Source organism: Carettochelys insculpta, chromosome 2 (genome assembly GCF_033958435.1).
Source record: "Carettochelys insculpta isolate YL-2023 chromosome 2, ASM3395843v1, whole genome shotgun sequence".
NCBI lineage: Eukaryota > Metazoa > Chordata > Testudines > Carettochelyidae > Carettochelys > Carettochelys insculpta.
In genome coordinates, this window is record NC_134138.1 from 44308580 (window position 1) to 44333267 (window position 24688).

Sequence of the window (24688 nt, forward strand, 5' to 3'; positions counted from 1 at the left end):
ATAAAAGTCCAGCTGAAACATTGCACTAAGAAAGACATTAGAGTTTGTATTTATGTTCCATGAATATGAAGTGTGTAAGCATAAGAAAGTGTGAAGCCTGTAAAGAAAGGATTATACTGGTCATCTCACTACTTAATTTTCTTTACAAATATTATGAAGTATTTCCGGTACTATTTAAATGTCCTTTGTATTAAATGTAAATACCTGTATACTAAGTAAATGTGCTTCATTTCTCTTTAACAGTTAAGTTAGCTCTTGGTGAAAACTGTATTTTAGATTTAAATGCAAATAGTGTTTATCTCCATAATGCTTTCTACAAAAATACTAAAACATTTAAAGCAATTTTTAAACCCACACAAAGGCCGCATCTACACTAGCACAGTCTTTTGGAAAATGAGGCCCTTTTTCAGAACAACACATGGAGTGTCCACACACAAAATATGCTCTTTTGATCCAAAATTGAAAGAATGCATCTCTTCTTCCAGAAGCCCTCTTCCGCTCCCGGATCAGAAAGAGGGCCTCCTTTCAAAAGTTTCTTTCCAAAAGAAAAAGTATAGATGCTCGGAGGGCCCTTTTTTCGAAAGGGCAGTCCTCATGATGCCAGATTTTTTGATCTTTGGCCCGTTCTTTCGAAAGAGCCAGGGCTGTATGGATGCTCTCTATTGAAAGAGCAGATCAATCTTTTGATCCACTTCTGTGTGCGGACATGGCTCTTTCAAAAGAAGATCTTCTGGAAGAGATCTTTCTAATATTGCTGTAGTGTAGATGCAGCCAAAAAGACTTTGCAGAAATGTAAGGGGGGAAAAGTCGATTCAGTTTTGGCCTACAAACTTTGAAAGTTTCTTGTTACTATTATTTAAACATTAAATAGTTCAACAAACCCTGGTGAGTCTCAAGACCATCAAAATAATCGGATACAGATATTTAAGAGATACTGTTTGTTTTTCTGTGACATTTTATTAAACTTTCTCCTGCTGCAACATAAATGCAAAAGCAAAGCCAAGACATTTATGGCAAATACATGTTGGCATATAACTGATATACTTATTTTCAAAGCAAGAGCCCTCCAGTTGACAGTACTCCAGTAAAATAACTTAATTTCTGCTATGCCAAATGATTTCAATATATTGGAAACTGCAAGGAATGCATTTTAAGCATTCAGCAAGATGTAAATCCGTAAGTAACTAGGAAAAGACATTGAAATCCAGATGCTGACTTCAGTAAATCTGCAACTGCACACTTAAGGAGACCAACCGCAAGCACAAGTCTGTTCTTAACCAACTGCAAACTCACCTTATCAGGGGAAAAAAATGGCAAAGTACTGAGGTTATATTTAATGAATATAAATAAGAAGTTACTCACCCTGTGCAGTCACAATGGTTCTTTGAGATATGTCACTGCAATTGCTCCATTCAAGGGATGGCAGCATGAATATGGACACTGCAGACATATTGGAAGTTTTTCTGAGCAGTGCCTCACCAAACTGTGCATGTGCAGCAGCAGGAGTCTGTTCACTGGCCACCTGGTGTGTGTTGAAACTGCAGCACCCACCAGTTCCTTCTCCACAGTGGCCTGTATGAGGCGAACTCCAAAGAAGCAGGAAAAGAGTGTGTAGCAGAGCACCAGCAAGGACACATCTCAAAGAACCACCATTAGTGCACAAGGTGAGTAACTTCTTTGCTCCACTCAAGGTAAGTATAGAGCAATATGCACTTGGTGCATGTGGGCTTTGGAGTCCTGGGTGAACAGAACAGAGGACAGCCCATCCCACAGCTGCAGTGGGTACAGGACCATGCTGTAAAGCATAGTGATGGGTGAATGTGTGTTTCTAGGTCCATGTAGCCACTTTACAGATATCTATAAATGGAACATTATGCAGGAAAGCTGTTGATGCATCCGCCGCTCATGTTGAGTGTGCCATAACCTTGTGCGGTGGGCTCTCATTATGGGCCATATAGCAAAGATAGATGAACAGAGATCCATTTCGATAGGTGTTGTGATGAGATATCCAACCCCTTAAACTAGTTCACAATGCAGATGAAAAACCAGTCAGATTTCCAGAAGGATTTTGTTCTAACAATGTAGAAAGTGACACCTCTACAGACATTTAGCATGTGCAGTGCTGTTTCCTTAGGAGTGTTCTGTGGCTTCAGGTAAAAAAATTGGACGAACAATCAGTTCATCAATATGAATAGTAACAGAGTAACCTTTAGGTACAGAGTAACCCTTAGGTACAATCGCATTTGCTCTGATTCAACTGACAGAGACCAAAAACTACAAGATCTTTACCAAATATTCATGAACCTGAATTACCCACCAGGAGAAATAAAAAAAAAAAAAATCAACAGGGCCAGACGAATACCCAGAGATCAGCTACTCCAAGATAGGCCCAAAACAGCCAAGAACAGAACATCACTGGTCATCACCTACAGCCCCCAACTCAGACCACTGCAATGAATTATTAAAGACCTACAACCTATCCTTAATCAGGATTCCACACTCCAGAAGGCCCTAGGTGACACGCCTGGTCTCTCCTACAGACAACCTCCCAACCTTATGAGGATCCTCACCAAACAGCCACAGTTTATACCCCAGGAATACCAGTCCTGGAACCCTTCCTTGCAACAAAGCCCGCTGCCAGGTTTGGCCACATACCTTTTCTGGAAAAACCATTACTGGACCTATCCAGGTTATTCACAGAATCACAGGCACATTCTCATGTTCCTCCACTAACACCATATATGCCATCATGTGCCAACAATGCCCAGATGCTTTGTACATTGGACAGACTTCTAACTCCCTTAGACAAAGAGTTAATGGGCACCAAACAGAAATAAAAACACTCCAGATCCACAAACCGGTGAGTCAACTTTTAATGGCATGGGCTATTCTGTTAATGACTTAAGAATTTGCATGTTACTGAAGAAAAATTTTTGCACCGCTATTGAAAGGGAGACAGCTGAGCTGTCTTTTATATTCAAATTCGGCACCTTAACACATGGTTTGAACCAGGATGAGAATTTTCTGAGTCACTATAGGGGCTTGTTTGCATACTTGGCTTAATCTAATTCTTGACCTTCCCCCCTGCCTTCTACCCCACTACTCTCTGATTTGCTCACCTTAACCTTTTTTTTCTGATTTGTCCTCCTTGATTACTGTTTTTGATTCTCTGTGCCTTAAATATTGAGTCTGTTCTGGTATGGCTATGGTCTGAAGAAATGGGTCTGTCCCACGAAAGCTCACCTAATAAATTATTTTGTTAGTCTTTAAAGTTCTACTTGACTGCTTTTTTGTTTTTATCAATATGGAACTCGAAAGCAACTTCAGGCAGACATCATGGATGTGGTTGAAGCATAATCCGATGTTTGCAGACTGTTGTGTAGGGGGGCAAAAACACAAGGGCTGCATTTTCTCCTAACCTCCTGACTGATGTGATCACCACAAGAAAAGAGACTTTCATGGATAAGTGTAATAATGAACATTTTCTGAGCGGTTCAAAAGGAGGTGCCATAAGGCTCTGAAAGCCACTGTTCAAATCCCATGCAGGCAGAGTTTGGAAACTCTAGAGAGGAAGCACTTTATGAGATGTGCAAATACAGAGGCACTGTCCATAACAAGGATCAGCAACCCACAGCACAGGGACCAAGTTAGCACATGAGCTGATCTTCATCCCTTCCTCCCACGTGCACACAAGAGCTTGCTCAAAGTCATGTTACCTGTGAATTAACAAAAGCCCAGCAAATGCTAACAACCATCATCTAAACGGCAAAGCTCAGCCCAAGTGACAGAAGTGCCATGGCTCTGTCCCCAGTCTGGACCAATAGTCCCTGGATTTCCAGTTTTAGGTAGTTATGAGCAGGTCTATTTGGAGGTAGCCCCAAGTTGCAATAGTGTTCGTAGTATGTTGGGGTTGATCTCACACTCCTGCTGGCTGAAAAAGTGATGGCTGAGGGTGTCTGTCACAGAGGATATGTGAAAAATGACACACCAGTTCCAGAACTGGACCACTTCTGTGCAGAGGGATGGCAACATGGCGCCACCCTGATGACTGATGTAAAATGTACAAGTTACATTGTCCATGCAAACGTGAACTGTTTTGAGTTGTATTGTTGAGAAAATATGGTGACAAACATTGCATACTGCTTGGAGCTTGAGGATGTTGATGTGTAAGTATGCTTCTTGCCAGGACCGTTTCCCTTGAACGGTTGAAGTTCCAAGTCCTGCCCCCCTAAGAGGGATGCATCAATTGTCAGTGTGACCAAAAGGGGTCCTCTTGGAGTGAAACCCCAGCTAGAAGATTGCCAGAGACTGTCCACCACAAGAGGGAGATGAATAGCGACACATTTTAGCAGGCTTGATGGTTCAGGATATACACTCAGGCGAACCATCACTGTAAGCAATGCATGTTGAGCCTTATGAGTCTCAACATGGTGGCTGTCACGTACCCCAAGATTTTCAGACGTGTGTGCTGTGGTGGATGAATTAGTACTGAGCCTATGAGGTTGGTGAATGCAGTTGTATGGTGGGACAGAAGAAAAGCTCTGTGCTTCCTGTAGTCTAGGAGGGCTGCCATGAACTGTATAGATCAAGGTAGTTCCGGGACAGATTTTTGTAAATTTATCAGGAGGCCAAACTGTGGCAGAGGTTGCATGTTAACTTGACCGTGTCTAGGACTTGTTCCTTCAACAGGCCTTTAATTAAAAAGTCATCAAGAGACAGTTATATTAGTAACCATTATTGTCAAAAGGTAGGCAATGATTACCACTGCCATCTTTGAGAAGACTCCAGGAGAGGCTGACAGTCCACGTGGGAGTACGCAATATTGGTGGTCTTGATGGCCGACCATGAATTGCAAGAAATGCCTGAGAGCTGCATGGATACTGATGTGAAAATGTGTCCTGAAGGTCAAGGCTGAAAACCAATTTCTCTTTTCCAGTGACAGTATAATAGTTGAGAGTGTTACCATCTTGAATGTGTGGGTGAGTATGTGCTTGTTGAGATACCTGAGGCGTAGGATGGGTCTCTATCGGCTTGACTTTTTCTGATTGACGAAGTGTTTGGAATAAAACTCTCTTCCATAGTAAGACAGAGGGACTGGCTCCACAGCTCCCAGTTGAAGAAGATGGTCAACCTCCAACGGGAAAACACTGTTGTGGGAAAGGTCCCTGAAGAGGGATTTGGTAGGGGAATGGGAGGGTGGCTGAGGTGGAAAGGAAGGGGGATCATGTATCCTGATTAGATTACCTCCAGCACCCAATCTGATGTGATGGTAGCCCAATGATAGCAAAAAGGGTGGAGGTGCTGGGTAAAAAGGACATTGGAAATAGCTGTAGAATGGGAGATGTCATTCAGACCCTCCACCAATCCTTCAAAATTGTAGCTTAGAAGTGGGAGAGGGGTTCAATGGTGAATATAGTTATGGGGCTCATCTTTGATTCTGGAGCTGAGATCTAGATCTTTGGTGGAATGTTTGGTGTTGACAAGACTGGAAGGTGGACCCCTAGGTCTCTGGTATGGGTGCAATGCTTTCTTTTATTCAGTGGCATGTACATACTAAGGGTACACTAGATACTTTGTGAGTCCTTCATAGAGTGGAAGACCACATCAGTCTTTGTAGCAAATAACTGTGCTTTGTCAAAGGGAACGAAGGGTCCTGTGGCACCTTATAGACTAACAGAAAAGTTTAGAGCATGAGCTTTCATGAGTTAACTCACTTCTTCAGATGCTGGTCCTGGAAATCTGCAAGGCCAGGTATAAATAGGCCAGAGCAAGGCTGGGGATAACGAGGTTAGCTCAGTCAGGAAGGCTGAGTTGTATTGTCATCAGTAGATCTGGAGGTGTGAACTCCAAGAGAGGGGAAGCTGCTTTTGTATTTAGCCAGCCATTCACAGTCTTTGTCAAAGGGAAGATCTTCCAGCTTGGTCTAGAGCTCTTTATGACACCAGAAACATGGAGCCAAGAAGGTCTGGGTATAACTATCACCAGGGCTTTTTTTCAGGTGGAACATGGTAGAATGGCATTTTGCCACCTTTCTTCCCTGAAGACACCATTTGAAAAGACAGCTGGGTAGGGCGGCTACAAGCTTCACATGCTTACTTAATGAGCCATTTCCTGCTCCCACCCTGCCTGCTGGCTGAAAGACTAACAATCAATTTAATTAGTTCAACAGCTGGCAGGAGACTGTTCCGCCAATTAAATTGAGGCCTATTGTTTCAGTGCAGCACAGTGCTGGGAGCAGCCCTTGCTATGCTATAGCTGGTGGGGGAGCCCTGCAGAAGAGAAGATGGCCACCTGAGGAGTTCCTATGCAAAGTATGTGGGGTTTGAGGCCTTGGGTGGGGGTAAGCCTGGGGGGAGGGGCTGGGGGCAGTTTGTGGTACTGGGGGCAGGGTAAGCCTGGAGAGGTTGGAGCCTGGGGTTGTATGGGGCAGAGCCAGGGCTGGGAGCCAGCAGGATACAAAGCTCAGGTGGTGGCCCCAGCCAGGGAACCCAAGCAGTGCCAGGGCCAGGAGCCAGCAGGGCATGAAGCTCCACCAGCTGCCCCGGGCCTGAACCCCAGCAGTGCTGGGGCTGGGAGCTGGTAGGGCCCAAAGCTCCACTAGCGGCCCAGGCCCCAGCCAGGGAGTCCAGTGGAGCTGGCTGGGGAAGCCCTGCAGCAGGGTTTAAGCCTGAGGGGGGCGGGGTTTGGAGCCACTGCAAGTAGCGGAGGTTAAGCCTGATGTGCGGGGTGGGAGATTTCCAGTACCTTTTTATTAGAAAAAAATCACTATTGCAGTCACTGTTTGTCCTGTTGTGTCTGCAGTGTCCACAGAACCTGTATGGCAGTGTGTGCAATTGTGTGCCCTATTTGGAGGATAGATTGCCTGTCTTCTGGGAAATGGACCATGAGGTCTTGAAGTCTAGAGTAACTAATGTAATCATAGTCTGACAACGGGATAATGTAATTTGTAACCCCTAGCTGTAGAGTAGGCTAAAAGTATATTTTATGCCTAAAAGAGATTAAGTCTCTTGTGATCTTTATCCTTTGTGGTGAATCTCAACTGGAGCAATCTGGATCATTTATGGACAGAGTCTACCACCAGCAAGTTTGGTTGGGGAGGGGAGAACAGAAAATCAAGCTCCTTGGATGGAACAAAATATTTCCTGTCCAGTCTCTTAGGATTGGGAAGAATTAAAGCATGGGTTTGCCAAATGGCATCTGAAGCCTCCAGAATGGTGTCATGAATTAGAAGCATGATGCTGGATGACAGAGCTGATCGTAGGTTGCACAGCAGGTGATGCTGTTTCTCTCGCACCTCCTGCAGGGGAAGCTCCCAGGAGGCAGCCACGTATTTGAACAATTCTTGGAATTATCTGATATTGTCCATGTGGGTTGAAGTAGGTGGAATAATAGCCTCATCTAGAAATGAGGAGTTACTCAGTTGTTCTGCACCATTGTTGTCCGATTGAGTTAAGTCCTCTGTGTCCTCAGTTGGGTCCTCATCACCTGGGGCAGCTGGACTGGGTCACTGGTGTGTGGTAGGTGTCAGGACTGCAGACTGAGCTGGCATCTATGTAACAGGGTATTGCCGATATGCAGCTCATGGTTCTCAAGGAGCCCACTGAGGTGGATACCACGGTGGTGGTGAGCCAGGGTTGGTTGTACCAGGGTGGCTGGTGATTGTGTTTTGGCATTGTAAGCTTGAGTGCTTTTCTTATGGAAGTGGAGCAAGTCGGGAAAGAGTGTTACGATGAGAATCTGGTGATTCTGTTGGAGCCAGCATCACTGTGGATGGAGGAGGGTGATGGAGAAAGTGCTTAAGTGATCTATTGGTGCCAAAGAGAGGAGACTGCAGAACCAATGAGAGACACAATTCCTCTGCAGTAAGGTGGTGTGTCAGGGCTGGTGTGTAGTATGTTTTCTGGTTAATTCCACCAGCGCAGATCTAATAGTTGGTGCTAGGAGGTGCCTGGGATCTGTCAAGTGTCTTGATGCTGAGCCCTTCCCCAGTGCCTGTGTGTGCTTCACAGCCAAGACCGGGGTCATGGCATGCATCAGTAGTGGGTCTGGTACCGATGGAGGCATTGCATCATGCTGTTTAAGCTTTTGTGCCAAGTGGTGACTTGGAACCTCTGAGCACGCAGAAGTAGTCTTCTTTGGTAGTGCTAAATGCCCAGATTTTGGAGCTCAGCATTTTAAGCTCGGGGGGGGGGGGGGGGGGGGGCGGGAAGAGGGAGAGAGAGAGAGAGAACACTAAGCTAGAGGCTTGGCAAGGCAAAGGGTAAGGAAAAAGGTAACATCTCTTATTGCTTCTTTCTCGACAGAAAGACAAGCACTGTGAAGATCTGTGTGCCACTGAAAATGGAGAAGAAGGAACTGGGGGGTGCCATGCTGCACATGCGCAGTAGGTGGCCAGTGGACACAGACCCTTCCGCATGTGCACAACCTGGCAAGGAACTGCTCAGAAAAGCTTCTGTAATGCTAGCACAAGAATCTGCCGTGGAGCATCTGCAGGGACCACTGAAAGAAAAATCCACATAGCTAGTCTTTTTATCCTTCTTTTTATTGCCCATGCCCCTGAATGTCCCACATCTTCTATAACTATAAAGTACTTCAGCTAAATTCTTATAAAGTTAATACTACTTAATATTAAAAAATAACCCTTAAATCCATCTTCAAAAATACATTTTCACATTTTTGGCTTACAAAGGAAATATCGAAAACATGTTAGCAAAATATGATTACCAGGATCCTTATTTCTCACAGAATGTTTACTTTTTTACTGAACACCATATTTAGGAATCTTTGTGCCTTTTTAAATGTTCAGCAAAGAAAATTCTCTACCTTGACAACTCTGCTTCCCTGACTTTCTCAAACAAGAACAAAAACATATGGCTGTAAATTCTCATGTGCTATTTCAGGCCAGAAAATAGAGTGTGTGGATACTACTGGAGAAGTAAGTTTGAGAGAAATTGGCTGAGACATTTTTGAGCTGCATAACAATCGCATCAAAGTATAGGCGAAGAGAGTTAAACACTGGGCTTTTGCCACATTTGCTCATAAATCACACTAATTGTGAGCATTCCTTGATGTACAGTGGGAGGAAATGGAGCTGTGTAGGAGCCTTACTTCTTTCCTGAGGGAGCTGAAGACTCAGTGCAATATCTATGGGTTGGGTTTTGAATCCCTTTCAGGGGGGCTTTCACCTGTGATCCAGATCTGTTGAGATGGTTGGGTGGTGTCTGTCCCATGCTTAAAAAAAACTCCCCCAAATCATCAGAAGCTCCTGGTCAGGCTTCTTAGCATTGTAGTTCTGGTTTCTGAGGACAGGGTTGACATACAGACACATTGAATTTGCTCAACAAGGAGGAATGAGATCATAATTAAACTTATGTTAAGAGCAATGAATATGCTTGTATTGTGTGCTTCCGTAACATCAGAATGTAGCTCCTTAAGAGGATTCTAGGTTGATCACTGGAAATGTGCTGTGTGGTACATTTGGACACATTCGAGACAGATAATATTGTATGCAGGGCTTGTCTATATATAACATATCACCAACCTACAGAATCTTTCAGCATGCAACAATCCATGGACAATTAGTGAAAATCTGCTGGAGTAACCCATTTTAACATGTACTAGCTTTTACACATATATTTTGTATCTCCTTACTTTATAGGGTTTGCACTGGCCAAAAAGAACTTGGCTCTGAGGATCTGGAGCTGAAGCAGGACTATGCGTTTTTGAAATCCCATCCCTCAAAATCAGGAGTCTTTAATGTTAAGTCTTCATGAAGCAGCATGGCTTAAAGTCTATTTTGTCATTTTCTAGCCCTTCCAATGAAGGATATAACACCGTCTAGAATAATGGCTTTCCCTCAGCAGGTCAGGCAAAAAGCAGCAGCAGAGGCAAACCTGTTTAAACACATCATCTTCGCTTTTTGTTCACCCTTACCAGAACCAAGGACCCCCATACCTGGAGAATACAATCTTCCCAGACAAAAGAATACATGAAACACAACACTGAACATTAACCTGGATTACACTAACTAGATATAGCTAAAATATACAGTTCCAAAAAGACTGAGGCTAAAGCCACATTATCGCAGAAGACCGACCTGCTCAGGGTTTCGCATGTGTGAAATGGCACTTTCCAGGGTCAAAGTCAACCCTACAACTCCACACAATCATCAACCTTCCTTCACGTAGACAGCCATAGCAGTCAACTACTGATAAGTTGATTATAGCTACACAACTGATGTAGCTAAAATTGCATAGCAGCAGTTGACTGCTATGTCTCGTACAGACATAGCCTAAATCTGAACTCAGAAAAGCTCCTGGTCTACTTCTGCAGCTGGAAGGAAGTGAGGAAACTCATTCAACCTGTCCTCTTTTATATTTTCACCCGCTAGACATTGACATATTCCAGGGACGTGAACAGGCAGCTGGAGGACATGTCATCTGACACTGGTTCAAGCAATTTAAATTAGTCCAGGCTACACTCATGGTGCATCCCAAGCACAGGAATGTGCAGAAGAGAAAAGAATAATATAGATGACATATTACCTCAATGAAATTCTCTCATAAAATGTATAGTTGAAACATGTGTGTCAGTGCAGATATTTAAAAAATAAAAAACAAAAAAAATACCGAATTCTCATCTTTCGTACCAGAGGAACCTTAACAAACATACATTGGCAGAACAACAAAGTGGTACACTACTGGTGATATCATGTCACAGTACTTAACTGCCCTACACCCAAATTACCTCATCTGTTGAAATATTAATTGTATCTGAAAGAAAAATAAAAAAATGAGTAACTGACGATTTTTGTTTTGCATTAAGTATTATTAGTCAGTATGTCTTTCCAGTCATATTCTCACAATTTTTCAGTTACTTCTGAATCTGTTTAATGGGCTGGCATATAAGAATACCTGAATTAGCAGCAAAACATGAGTATTATGATTGTATTTTGTAGGTTACAGCCATTGTGAGCAATGACAATGAATATATATATTTTTTCATTTTAATTATAAAACTATGGCACAAATACAGAATTTTAAAATAGAAACATTAAACTATTTGCTCTGACCAAATCTCTTGGCATTCAGCCCATGTACTAATTCATATTTAAACACCAATTTAGTAAGCCAAAACAAATGTTACTTGTTTAAATGACAAAAATATTTGGCAGCATCTTTAAGGGGCGGAGGGAGGGGAAGAAGGAGAAATAGTATTTTAATCTATCAAAGGTTACCTAGGTCTCTCAACTTCACTATAAAAATTTAAACATAGCTAAAATGCCTTATATTGTATACAGCTAATGTACAGTTTGAGATTTTTATTTTGAAACAAGAAAAATGAAAGCTGTTCTGTTGATTTATGTTAGAAATAAAGTTGAGATTTTCACTGCTAACTAAAAACATACTACCTAAGGGATTCCATAACAGTTCATAAAATCTCTTTGTTTTTAAAAGCTCTGGTCTGTGGTATATATTTTCTTGCAAGAAACAGAAGAACATATGTAGCATCAGATGTGTGTACTTTAAGAAATTCTGGAATGTGAAGTCTAAAAATCCAAATAAAGCAGGTGGTATAATTTTGAAGGGGAAAAAATGAGTTGAAGCTTAATGACATTACCAGGTTCTTCTACCAGACTAATTCTCACTCAGTGCATGACTTCAATGAAGTTCTCAGTCCTCATGCTGATTTTGATTTAGTTCAAGTGCTATTTGATGTATTTCATCTGGAGTTTTATTCACTTCAAACTACACTTCATTTAACCTGCTGCTGTACTCATTAACTTTTTCTGTTTTATTGCTCTTATATTGGTGTTGCTTGGTTTAGATAAATTATTTGCATAAGTTAGTTTTATCTTATTAATATTGCAAAATACATTTATATTTTTAAAAATCTACAAAATCATTATAACCTGAAGACAAATGATCAAACTAACATAGTTTAGAAATACAGTAAGCTATAGATGCTATTTCGGTTATAAGTCCTGTCGATAAATATTGATGTACGTTTTCTCACTGTACAGCAGCACAATATTTTGGTTTAAACTTAGTTTCCTTTTTTGTTAACGGCCTATTGAGTTGTTGGGGTTTTTTCCCTGACCAGGGAATTTATAATGCTACATCATATAAGTAACTTATAGTGTACAAATTTATGGAAGAACATTATAAGAAGGCATAATATGTACCAAGACTTATGTTCTTGAACACTAATACATAGCTGACCTACTGACAGATTTTTCAGTCCTGACATCTTGAAAAGAATTAGATCATTTTAAAATTTCATTAAGCATATAAACACAAACTTTTCAAATTAATGTAAAAACAAAATTTATATCTGGATTTTAAACATCTAATTCACCTTTATAAGTTAACACTTGTTAACAAGTACAGCAAACTAACTGACTGAAAAAGTTTATTTTTCCTAATTTTAACAACTGAAGTACGCTTCAACACTGTTGACAATTTACATCACTTCTAAATTACCACAATAAAGTCAGTATTTCATCAATAAAATTAAAGGTAAGCACATTATTTCACATAAAAATTAAGGTTTTTTGGTGAACTATCAATGAAAATTGAGATGATGTAAAATTAATCTACCACCACCTGGTGGCATACTGATTGTTAAAATATAATTCTCCATAAAGATAACTTAGTTCAGCTATAAATAGTAAATATTAGTATACTCCTGTGTAGAATTATATATGAACAGAATCTATTTGCATATTTCACAAATACTAATTGGATAAAATACTATAAATCTTTCCCATTGATATGTATAAAATATTAAATAAGACAACAGTATTTTTACTATGCTACCTTTTCTTGCCCATATTTTCTACTTCTTTAATAACATTCCTGAAGGAGAAGACTTTCATTCTATGTATGTATATAAAGAACAAAAAAGAGAAAACCCTAACAATTTCTGGGTTTCTGACAGACAAAAAGATATTTAATTGAAAATACTTTTTAAAAAACATTTTTTTATATAGCATACTATTTTAAACATAAAACCTAATTTGCGGAGCTAGCTTATAAATTATTGTTCTACTTTGTTTAAAACCCTGTGTTTGGCTAATTCTGATTAAGTGAGAACAGAGTTTTTCAATTAAACATATTAAAGTTATTTGACATCAACTCTATCTCTGGTATTCATTCCAGCAAAAAAATGGTAAATTACTCACCTTGTACACTAATGATGATTCTTCAAGATGGGTCCCCCAATGGCTACACACTATAGGTGTGTGCACACATCCCTGTGCTGTCACAGACTTTAAAGAGCAGTCCATCCCAGCCGAGCACATGCATCTCCTCACTTACCACAAGGGTAGCTAGAATGTATGGGCATATCTCCCTCACTTCCGTCTCTACTACAGAGTCAACTCCAAAGCAGAAGGAAGAAGGGAGGTTTGCAGAGCACCCATAGAGAGACATATTTTGAAGAACAATTGTTATCGCACAAGGTAACTTCGAGTTGTATTTTATGGGTGCTCCACTGTAGGTAGATGACTGTTAGTAATCACTGCTGGAGGTTGGGATTTCAGAGCTGAAGTGGTAGCAGAGTTTAATATAGCCAGAGATCCATTTGGAGTGTCTGTGCCCTGAGATCACCAGGCAGGCAGTGGAATACAGATGGGGACCACACATCATGAAGAACCTCCTGTTACAGGTAATTAACCACCACTGTTCCTTTGAATGCTGCTCCATGTTGTATTGTATGTGGGTGACTCAAACAGTATTTACATGGGAGGGGTGCATACAGTTGGTACAGGCAGTTGAAATGTTGCAGTCCATGCAGTTCTCCAGAGGCGTCTTGAACTAATGTGAAATGGTGTGTGAATGTATGGATGGAGCACCAGCTAGAAGCCATACAGATGTCCAGCAGAGAAACTTCTTGGAGATGCTCTTGAGGTTGCTTTTGTGTTAGTGGCATGGGCATGTACTCCAGTCAGGAAAGGAACATATACCAATTGGTAACAGAATAATGGACCCAGAGATCCAGTTAGTGTCACTGAGCAGGTAATACTTGCACTTATGACTGATTACAGTGACAAACAGTCTGCGATTTCCATTTGGTTTTGTCTTCAGCAAGTAAAAAGACAGAGCCTATCTGATGCGCAAGCAGTGAGTCTTCGCTCCCGATTAGAAGCATGAAGTTTTGGAAGGAATAACAGTGAGTGGACAAGTTGATATACATGAAATGCAGAAATTACTTTAGGGACTAATTTTGGGTGAAAGTGTATTAAAAATAGTGCACGGAGGGTCAGCCATAAGTACTCCCAGCTCACTCATCCTTGTAGCTGATGTGATGGCAACTCAAAAGGCAATCTTCATGGAAAGCTGAGATGTAAAACATGTGGCCCTGTGGTTCAAATGGTAGTCCGGTAAGTGCTGATGGCACATGGTTGAGGTTTCATTGTGGGGCAGATTTTACCATCTCTAGAATCATTCTAACAACAAACTTCAGAAAACTAACAGAGGATAGAAGGCACCAATTGCTACTAACTTGAACTACAGGTAACTAATGGAAAGCCTTGGAGTTTTCAGAGACAGGAAATAACCTAGAAGAGTAGTGTCTTGACAGAACGGATTACATTGGGCCTAGGTAGAGAAATGCCTCCATTTAGCCAGAAACCATTTTCTCAGCGAATCTTTCCTACTTTGATTGACAAAAAGACTGAATGGTCTCTGAGCATAAGTGTTCTAGTTCTGTTGCCCATCTGAATACCACAGGTCATGAAGGTGGGCTAGGTTGAGATGTCTCATCTTTCTACTCTTAGTTAGTAGATCTGGGGAGTGCTGGACACTGACGAAAGGATGGACTGACTTTGCAGAAGATTCAGGAATCAGAATTGTGTGATCACCTGGCTACTACAAGAATGATTATGATGTAGCTCAGGTCAATCTCCTAGAGAACTTCTGGAAGCAGATGGATAGAGCTCTGCAAAATTTGCAGATACTAGCTTTACATCTGCAGATGTGGGTGCAAATGGCTGTGGATTATTTTTGAGGATACAGATGCAGATACCAATTTTGTATCTACACAGGGCTCTACAGATGGATGGTAGGAAAGGCACATGTGGATCAGCTCTGTCCAGGATACCAGAAGGGTGTTAGTCTGGCAGACACTGCCCAGAGCCATCCTGGGGTAATGATATAAATGCAAATGATGCACTTGATATTCATTTGTGATGGAAGTGTTCCCCACATCAAGAATCATTCAGGTTGGAATTGCATATCTGCCTCTTGTGCTCACTAGAGAGCTGCCTACAAATATAGTTCTCTGGACAATTCCGTGCACCTGGCAGGCCTGTAGCCAAGACAGTTACATGATATCTAATACATGAATTCCATAAATTCATTGCTTCACAGTGGGATTTTGCTCCCCTTTACTTATGTAAAAAGGAGTTTTCATGTGGTCTGACATTATTTGGACACAGTGGGAGCCTAGTGGAAGGAAAATATTGCAGGCTAGATGGCTTGCTCTCAGTTATTACAGGCTGAAGTGTATTTCAGGCCTCACAAAATGTCCAAATTACTTATGTGGTATGATTGTCTAAGTGGGTTGCCCAGTAAGGGATGCTTCTCTGACAACAGTCACATCTGATGTGGATGTGATGAAAGGAACTCCTACAGGTACTTGGTCTAGGTTCATCCACCAGGTAATGTGGCTATTATTCTGGGGCGTGTGTGGTTTCTCCTTGCTAGATATGTAGACCAGAGTCAGGCTTGTAAGCAAAGCAGGTATAGTGTGATAAACAGTATTACATAAGTAAATGATGCCATACAGCCTTATAGGAAAAGGCATACTGACAGAGTTTGTGGTATGAAAGGCTTATCAAATTGTTTATATTCTCAAATATTTCTGTAGGGAGGCAGGCCCTTGCTGAGGTCAAATCTAGGTTCATCCCTATAAAGTCCATAGTCCTTGTGGGAGTCAATGTTGATTTTTCTAGATGATGCCGATTCAGAGGGCTAATAGAAGATGGAACAAAAAAAGTCACCTGCTGGACGTCCAGACTAGAATGATCCACTTAGATATCTACAGACAAAGGTCAAACACCAACAAGGAGGAACTGGAGAGAGCTTAGTTCATACTGCTCCATGTGCCCTTGATTCAGAGTACGGGGGGAAGCAACTGTGTGGGCACAGACCAACGGACATCAATTGCTACAAGTCTTTGATCTCAGGCACATGGTGTTCGTGCAGGTCCATCTATGAAATACATGAAGGGACTAGCACTCAAAGAAGAACTGGTCTATAAGATTCAATCAGTTTTTCAAGTTATAACCTTCTGTCGCTTACTCCTTTACTTCGCTCAAAAAAAAAAAAAAAAAAAAAAAGACTACAACAACAAATTAACCATAGGCTGCAACTCCTAAAAACAGCACTCTCTGGTCTGGCCACATTCCCTGTATGGTAGGACCAGGGACATTCCTGGAAAAGAGGGCCAGAGCAGGAAGGCAGCCAGCTGGCAGTCCTGTGGGACCCAGTGAGGCAGGACTGGACATCGCATCTCTCAGCAACCCCACAGGGGACCAAGACCAGAGTGTCCACTTCCCCCAAGAGCCCCCTGCAGGGCCAGGGACCAGGGTTAGAGCTCTGGCTTACCCCAGCAGCCCCACAGGACTGGAGCACCAGGATTGGAGCTGGGAAGCCAGATGTAGTAATGAGCTGGCCAGAGAGTCAGGGAGGGACAGTGGGGGGCAGCCAGGGGTTGGGGAGGGCATTAACCTCTCTGGGTTTGGCAAAATCCCTCGTCTGGGAGCACAGAGCTCGCCAGGGTGCTAGACCAGGGAGATGCAAGCTATATATCGTCACCTAAAGATTACTGTAGACAACAGACCTTACATAGTATATACTAAAAGAAACAAAGGTCTAGAGATAAATATGGAACTATACTAAATAAAATCCCATTTATCTTTAACCAAATGTTAATAAGTATAACAAAAATGAAGTGAAAGATTATCTGTTACTGTTTTCTATTGTAAGTTTTATACTCACCAATACTTGGGAAACTTAAGCAGTTTGCCATAAATAGCAGTACTGAAAGAGGGGATAATTGTAGCAGGTAAACAGTATGATCCGTTAATGTCCAAAGAGGTCAGTCCTGCCTGAAAACCAAATATCTGAAACAAGCAAAAAGGTCAAACTATATATTCATATAAGATTTAACAAGCATTAGATGAGATCTACCAGTTTCAATTTTCTTCATAATAACCACACATTAAGCTTTTTCTAGTATTCAATCCAACTCTCCAAAATTTCAACTGGTAAAAAAAAGCAAACTAAACTAAAACTTGTTAAAATTAAATTAAAATAATCAGAGAATCCTTTTCTGGAACACAAAAATTCCTCATCTCTTAGATATCTCCAAAATACAAATATGCAAGCATTTAACTTGAAGAGAAGCATATCTGATGAAAAAACCTGCTTAAATTTTATTTTAATTCACTAAGATTTAACCTTCTTATATACTTCCTTACAATTGCCTATTTTTTTTATCATCATAGCACCTAGAAAGCCTATTCATAGATCATGATTCTATTGTTGTAGACACTGCACAAACACAAAAAAGAAAGGAAGTCCCTGCCCAGAATAGGTTACAGTCTAAGTACAAGAGACAACTGATGGATAGAGACAGACTGACAGGGAGCACCAAGAAATGACACAATAGTGGTCAGGATGACAGGCTATGTTCTCAGCTCATCAGCACACAAATTTTTGTCAATTTTTGGAGGTATCATGGAAAATTTGAGTTTGAAGGGAAAGAGCACAAATGAATCTGCTTGAAAATTTAACAAATGGACAAAGTCCAGTATAATGGGCCAATGTGAAATGGGAGTCAATTTTTCTGTACTGAATAAGAGGGGATATGGTGGACATAGGCTAGGACGGACCTTGGAAGTGAAGAAAAGTAGCTTATGTTTGAGAGAACCAATAAAGGAACAAAAACAGAGGGGCAACATTTTCAAAGTGAGAGCTCAAGCAGCATAACTAAATGGATATGAGTGGGAAAAGACTTCACTGGTCAAGGCCAAAAAGAAAAAAGCTTTGCAGCATTCAACACACAACATTATAAGAACGTTGTTAAGACACAATCACAGAACCCAAGGACAAATAAAATTTCTACAAACAGAGCATGGTCAACTGTGCTGAATGTGGTTGACAGGTTATGAAGGATGAGGATGGAGGAAGAATTCCATGCACTCACTAGGAAGAGGTGAATCAAGACTTTGATGACAGCAGTCTCAGTTGAGTGCATGAGGCGAAAGCAACACTGAAGAGAGTCCAAGATGGCAATGGAAGAGAGGAAGACTAGATAACAGTTGTGGATGGTTTTTATCTAAGGGAGAAACAAAGGGGAGATGAAGCAGTAGACAGACAGCTGTGGCCAAGGATTTAAGATGGGAGAGACTAAAAGTTTTGCATTCTGAGGAGAAAGGCCTAGAGGACAGTGAGAAGTGAAGGAAAAAGTAAGGGAGGAAGGGAGAGATGAGAGCAGCCATGAGGGCTATCAGGAGATAGGATACATGTGGCCAGTTGGGCAAGTGGATTAGAATGGGAAAGCAAGACAGAAATTTCTGCATCTGTGTCAGGGGAGCAGGAAGACAGAGTTGTTAGCAGAAAAGAGTGAAGGCTAGCTCATATTGAATCCTGTCATTTTTTCTTGGGGGAAAAAAATAGAAAGATCCTATGCAGAAAAAAAGAGAAAGTCACATGAGAGGATTTGAGGAATAATTGAAAAATGATGCAAAGTGGGCTGGGGTGGTGGACATAAAATTTAATAAAGCAGGAGAATTAATGTTGCAAAACAAGAAAAATGGCTGAAGTGACAAAGGAGAGAATAAAATGCAATGGAGGAAATACAGGCCGTTCATGGTATTTCCATCAGAGAATGCCTGTAGCACAAGACCAGGAACACAGGAAATGCACTATGATGATGAGCCAAGGCAGAAGTTTTCAGCGCAGCCAGTAAAATACAAAAGAGGGGCAAAAAAGAGAAGGGTGGATATAACAGAGTGCAAAATGGAGAGAAACAACATTTTGATGGAGAAAGTAGAAGCAAGAGGAGCATTCATAACAGATAAGTCATCCAACTCTGAGAAACATGAAGTCACAGAAAGATTGAACAATGGGCTCTTTGAGAGGGAGGGAGCAGGCAGACTCATGGATGGTGGTGAAAGACACACTATGATGGCCAGAGAGCGGGAAGTCTGCAAGAGAGAGATAAACAACAGATGAAGATCAGGACAAGTGAATGGCCCTTTCACTGAGAGAGTATTGAGGGCTAGAAGTCAAATGAAGACCACAACTTGAGGACACACTCATTTAAGAGGCCAGATAGTGACTTCAGTTTCCATGTTGATAACCTAAGAATAAGTAAGAGAGAGACAGGATAAGGAGTCAAAATCAGAATAAAAGTTTGAAAGCAGGCAGCTGGCTAAACAGCAGATGACAGAAACAAGGAGGGGAAGAAGGCAAGAGGGGTTGAAAGGGAAGAAAATGGAAAGTGGGGGATAAAGGGGTTATCATAGTCTACTTTACATTTAATACAAATCAAACAAAATGCAGATAACCGTCTTTTCATAACTAGAGTAACAGTTTTACAAGAACGCTGATATTTTTCTTTAAAACTTTGGTTATTTTTAATAAAATGTGATGATTAAAATTATATTCTACACAGTATATTGTAACCGTCTTTTTCTATACTACTGTGAAAATTAATTGTTCTGGATCTGAAACTTTTCAACATACATTGCACTCTTCCTGTATGAATACAATTCTCATGTTTACATTAAAACTGGTAGATAAAAAGAGCAGGCTTAATCATGCTCCCATTAACTTCCCTGGGACCGGAACTGGATATTAAGTACTGAAAACATCAGTGGTTTGCTTTAACATTTGTATATTAACTTTGGAAAACAAAAAAAAAGGTTAAACACTTAAAAAGCAATTAGCAGTATTGAATGTGATTATTGCTGTCTCAATTATTTTCAATGCGACATGTGCTGAACATCTCATCCTGCAAAATTTACGACATAAATAGCCAACTGAGCCTTGGTCTACACTAGGAGACTTAGCTGACTTAGGTCGATTTTCTAATCGATCAGTCCATACTACAGGGTCCGTTCCACCGACTTTCAAGGGCTACTAAGGTCAACTTTGGTACTCCTGCTTTTCGAGAGGAGCAATACCAAAACCTTCCTCTGTCGACTTTAGGTTAATGAAGGTGGAGCATTATGATATTCAACATTCTTGGCCTCCTGCACGTGTACCACAGTGCCCCAATGTGACCACTCTTGGCCATCCCTTTGAGATCCACTACTGTCCAAGTGTGCAGGAAGCAGACCAGGAAGGTTTGAATTTTATTCCCTGTTTGGCCAGCATGGCAAGCAGAGGAGGCAGCAAATCTCAGCAGCACATCTGATCATGAATTCCCAGAGTCACAGATGAACTCCAGCATGAAGTATGGGGGAGATCCAGGACCTTATTCCTGGGGAAGGCAGGGGATGAAACTGTGCCAGCAGAACTACGAAGCAGCAAAAGAAACTGCAGTATCTGGCTACATCTACACGTGCACGCTACATCGAAATAGTCTATTTCTATGAATAACATCTACACGTCCTCCAGGGCTGGCAACGTCGATGTTCAACTTCAACGTTGGGCAGCACAACTTCGAAATAGGCGCTGCGAGGGAACGTCTACACGCCAAAGTAGCACACATCGAAATAAGGGTGCCAGGAACAGCTGCAGACAGGGTCACAGGGCGGACTCAACAGCAAGCTGCTCCCTTAAAGGGCCCCTCCCAGACACAGTTGCACTAAACAACACAAGATCCACAGAGCCGACAACTGGTTGCAGACCCTGTACATGCAGCATGGATCCCCAGCTGCAGCAGCAGCAGCCAGAAGCCCTGGGCTAAGGGCTGCTGCACACGGTGACCATAGAGCCCCGCAGGGGCTCGAGAGAGAGCATCTCTCAACCCCTCAGCTGATGGCCACCATGGCGGACCCCGCTATTTTGATGTTGCAGGACGCGGATCATCTACACGTGCCCTACTTCAATGTTCAACTTCGAAGTAGGGCTCTATTCCCATCCCCTCTCGCCGCCTAACGTCGATTTCAACTTCAAAATAGCGCCCAACACGTGTAGCCATGACAGGCGCTATTTCGAAGTTGGCTCCGCTACCTGAAAGTAGCGTGCACGTGTAGACGCAGCTCTGTGCCACAATCTCACAGGCTATGGTGGAAAAACAGATACACCAGTCACACCCAACAATGACAAATTCTAATAAAGGAGCCCAGGCAGGCATACCAGAAGAAAAAGGAAGCAAACAGATGTTCTGAGTCATTGCCACAAACACGTTGCTTCTGTGAGTGGCTACATGGGAATCTGGAGGGGAACCCAACCACTGTCCCCACACAGTCATTGGATACCTCCCAAGAGATTCCTAAGGCAGCCTCTGGCAACAGCAGGAAAGAAATGGAGCATGAATAAGAGAAGGAGCATGACAATGGACAGCAGGTGAACGGAGGAGCTGATCTCACCAACAACCAGGAACTTTTTTTTAAACTTTGGATCTCAACCCCTCCTCCCAGGACATTTCACAGATGGACCCGGATGGCAGGGAGGGCACCTCTGGTGAGCTCTCATTTTTAATCATGGTACAAGTGAGTTAATGTAATAGGGTATCTGTTGTGGGCACTGTACCGACACAGTCTGGGTCCCCTGGAACAAGTTGTTAATGTGTCTGGGGAAGGAGCCAAGACCCTCCCTGCACATCTCCATAAACCTCTTACATAGGTACACTTTAATCCTTGTCACCAGGTTTCTGGGAGGTCTGACTTATTCTGATCTCCACATCACCACACATTTCCATACCAAGCTAGCAGCAAGTAATCTGATGTAACTGCATCACAGAGCAAAGAAGAATACCAGCCAGCCTTCTGTGATTGCAAAATGCCTGTTGCTCTTGCTTACCCACCTCGGAAGCTCACCATGAACTCCTTTAGTGTCCCCTAAATAAAAACCATTAAGCTTGCAAAAATTGTCTTTATAGTTTATGTTGCATGGGGGGGTGATGGGGGGGAATACAGGGTTTATAGGCCAGTACAGATCATACGGGGGACCCCCTTAAGAGCAACAGACATGACTGCCATACCACTGGTCACTCTTAGAGCTGTTTTTCAAAGCCTCCTGTGACGATATCCCCTATCAGACCCTGTGGGTCCCTGCGCTTTCTGGCCGTTCTCTGTTGTGCCTCAGAGACTCACAGAGCTCCCTTATCTGCCTAGGTCTTTCCAGAGGCAGGTATCTCCACTTAGCAAGCCATCCTCATCACAGGCAAGACCTGAATGGGGAGGATAAAGCCAGTCCCCTTGCAGGCCCGCACCTGCTCCAGTGGAGTAACCCTCCAGGGAAGGGTGGGGGGAGTCCAGACCTGCCCCCTACCCTGGATTCCAGCCCAGGGTCCCTAAGAGGACAAGAGGCAGCTGGCAGGGCCTTCACCCCTACCCCAATGTAGCATCCTCACCCTGGGCCACTTCGCCCACTGCCTCCCCATGGTACCTTCACACTCTGCTTTGCTCTTCCTCCTGCTCTCCAGTGCACCTTCCAAAACCTTCCCCCCTGCTACCAGGCAGGGAGTCTTTTATAGGGAGTGCAGGGCCTCAGCTGACCACAAGTGCTAATTAGCCTCAGCTGTGGCTGATTCCTAACAAGGCCCCAGCTGCCTGTCTTGATTGGGTTTACTCAGGGAACAGGAATGCATTACTCCACCAGCCGGTATACCTGCCTTCCTGCAGACTCCTGTAGCCCCCAGGAAGCAGTCTGCCACATATCGTACCCTGCTTCTCAACACCAGGGGGTTGGGCAACTTGGGACGTCATACAGTACATCCTGGAAAGTCCATCTGCATTCCCGTTCAGTTCTCCTGCCCTGTGCTGTATCCTAAATTGAAAAGGCTGCAAGGATATGAACCACCAGGTCACCCTGGTATTCTTCTCTTTGTTCTGTTGCATCCATTGTAGCGGAGCGTGGTCTGTAACTAAGACAAACTGATGCTCTAGTAGGTAGTATCGTAAGGCCTTCACAGCCCACTTGACTGCAAGGCACTGTCTTTCGACCACTGTATATCTTCTTTCCCTGGGGAGCAATTTCCTGCTAAGATACAGGACTGGGTGCACCTCTCCTTCAGTTACCTGAGACAGGACTGCCCCTAAGCCCACGTCTGATGCGTCTCTGTTTGTAAGATGAACTCCTTGGTGAAGTCAGATGCTATCAGCACCGTGTTGCTACAGAGAGCAGTTCTTAGATCTTCAAATGCTGCCTCAGCTGTTTCAAACCATTTTACTGGATCACGGTCTCGAGCTTTTACCAAGTCAGTCAGGGGGCTGGTCCGCGTTGCAAAGTGGGGAATGAACCTTCAGTAATACCCCACTACCCCCAGGAAAGCCCAAACCTGCTTTTTCCATTTAGGCCGAGGCCACTGCTGTATGGCCTCTAGTTTATTTAACTGGGGCTTTACTACCTCCTTCCCTACCACGTACCCAAGGCACTTGGCCTCGGTGAACCCCACAGCACATTTGGCTGGATTTGATGTGAGGCCAGCTTGCCGAAATGTGTCTAGGACAGCTTCTACCCTCTCTCCAGGCGAGTCTCACAGTCTGGGGTGTGTATAACTACATCATCTAGGTAAGCAGCTGTGTATCTGGTGTGGGGCCACAACAGTTTGTCCATTAGGTGCTGGAAGGTGGCTGGCGCCCCGTGGAGACCGAAAGGGAGAACAGTGTATTGAAATAGTCCCTCAGGGGTAGAGAAGGCTGTCTTCTCCTTGGCATCCTCAGCCAGTGGGATCTGCCAATATCCTTTGGTTAGGTCCAGCGCGGTCAGGTACCGAGTGTTGCCCAGGCGATTGACCAACTCATCAAAATGCGGTATAGGGTAGACATCGAACTGTGAGATTTCATTCAGCCACCAAAAGTCGTTACAGAAGCGTGTAGTGCCATCTGGTTTTGGTACCAATTCTATGCGACTGGACCACTGGCTGTGGGATTCTTCAATAATGCCCAATTTCAGCATCTTGTGCACCTCTGCCTTGATTTCTTCTCTTTTAGCAGCTGGGACCCTGTAAGGTCTCATCGTCACACAGGCCCCAGGATTTGTAACTATATGATGAACAGCTTCTGATGTTCGTCCAGGTTTCTTGGAGAACACATCCTGGTTCTGGGCAATCATGTCTAGGACTTCCCTTCTCTTGGCTGGTGTCAACTCAGGGCCCACTTTTACCAGTACTGTAGGTTCACCCAGAGGGTGGTTCCCTTCCTCTCTTCGCGCCCCCAGACATGTCTCTCTCTCTTGCCAGGGCTTCAAGAGGTTAATGTGATAGACCTGTTCTAACTTTCACTGCCCAGGTTAGCATATTTTATAGTTTACTTTTCCAACTGGCTCAACGACTTCATAAGGACCCTGCCACTGGGCCAGCAGCTTACTTTCAGCAGTGGGGACCAACACCATAACCCAGTCTCCACGCTGAAATTGTTGGATCCTGGCCTGGCAGTTGTAATAGGTCTTTTGGGCCTCCTGAGCCTCTGCCAGGTGACTCCTCACTATCAGAGTAACCTGAGCTATGCAGTTTCTCATCTGCACCACATAATCCACTATGTTCTTCCCCTTGCTTGGCTCTT

General features: G+C 42.9%; 1 protein-coding gene across 10 annotated transcripts in view; it reads right to left on the reverse strand.

Moving 5' to 3' along the window:
• The window catches only part of VPS13B (vacuolar protein sorting 13 homolog B), a 903527-nt gene that overhangs the window by 670160 nt on the left and 208679 nt on the right, over nucleotides 1–24688 (reverse strand). For 8 of the 10 annotated variants that reach the window (XR_012644370.1, XM_074986872.1, XM_074986870.1 and 5 more), the window contains one exon: nucleotides 17004–17128. The exons of 1 other annotated variant lie outside the window; for it this stretch is intronic. Coding sequence is in view for 8 of the 9 variants with exons in the window: in XM_074986872.1 (XP_074842973.1) it covers nucleotides 17004–17128 (125 nt within the window). In the remaining variant the exon portion in view is untranslated. The remainder of the gene's footprint in view (nucleotides 1–17003; nucleotides 17129–24688) is intronic. One more of the 10 variants, XM_074986879.1, reaches the window with a different exon arrangement.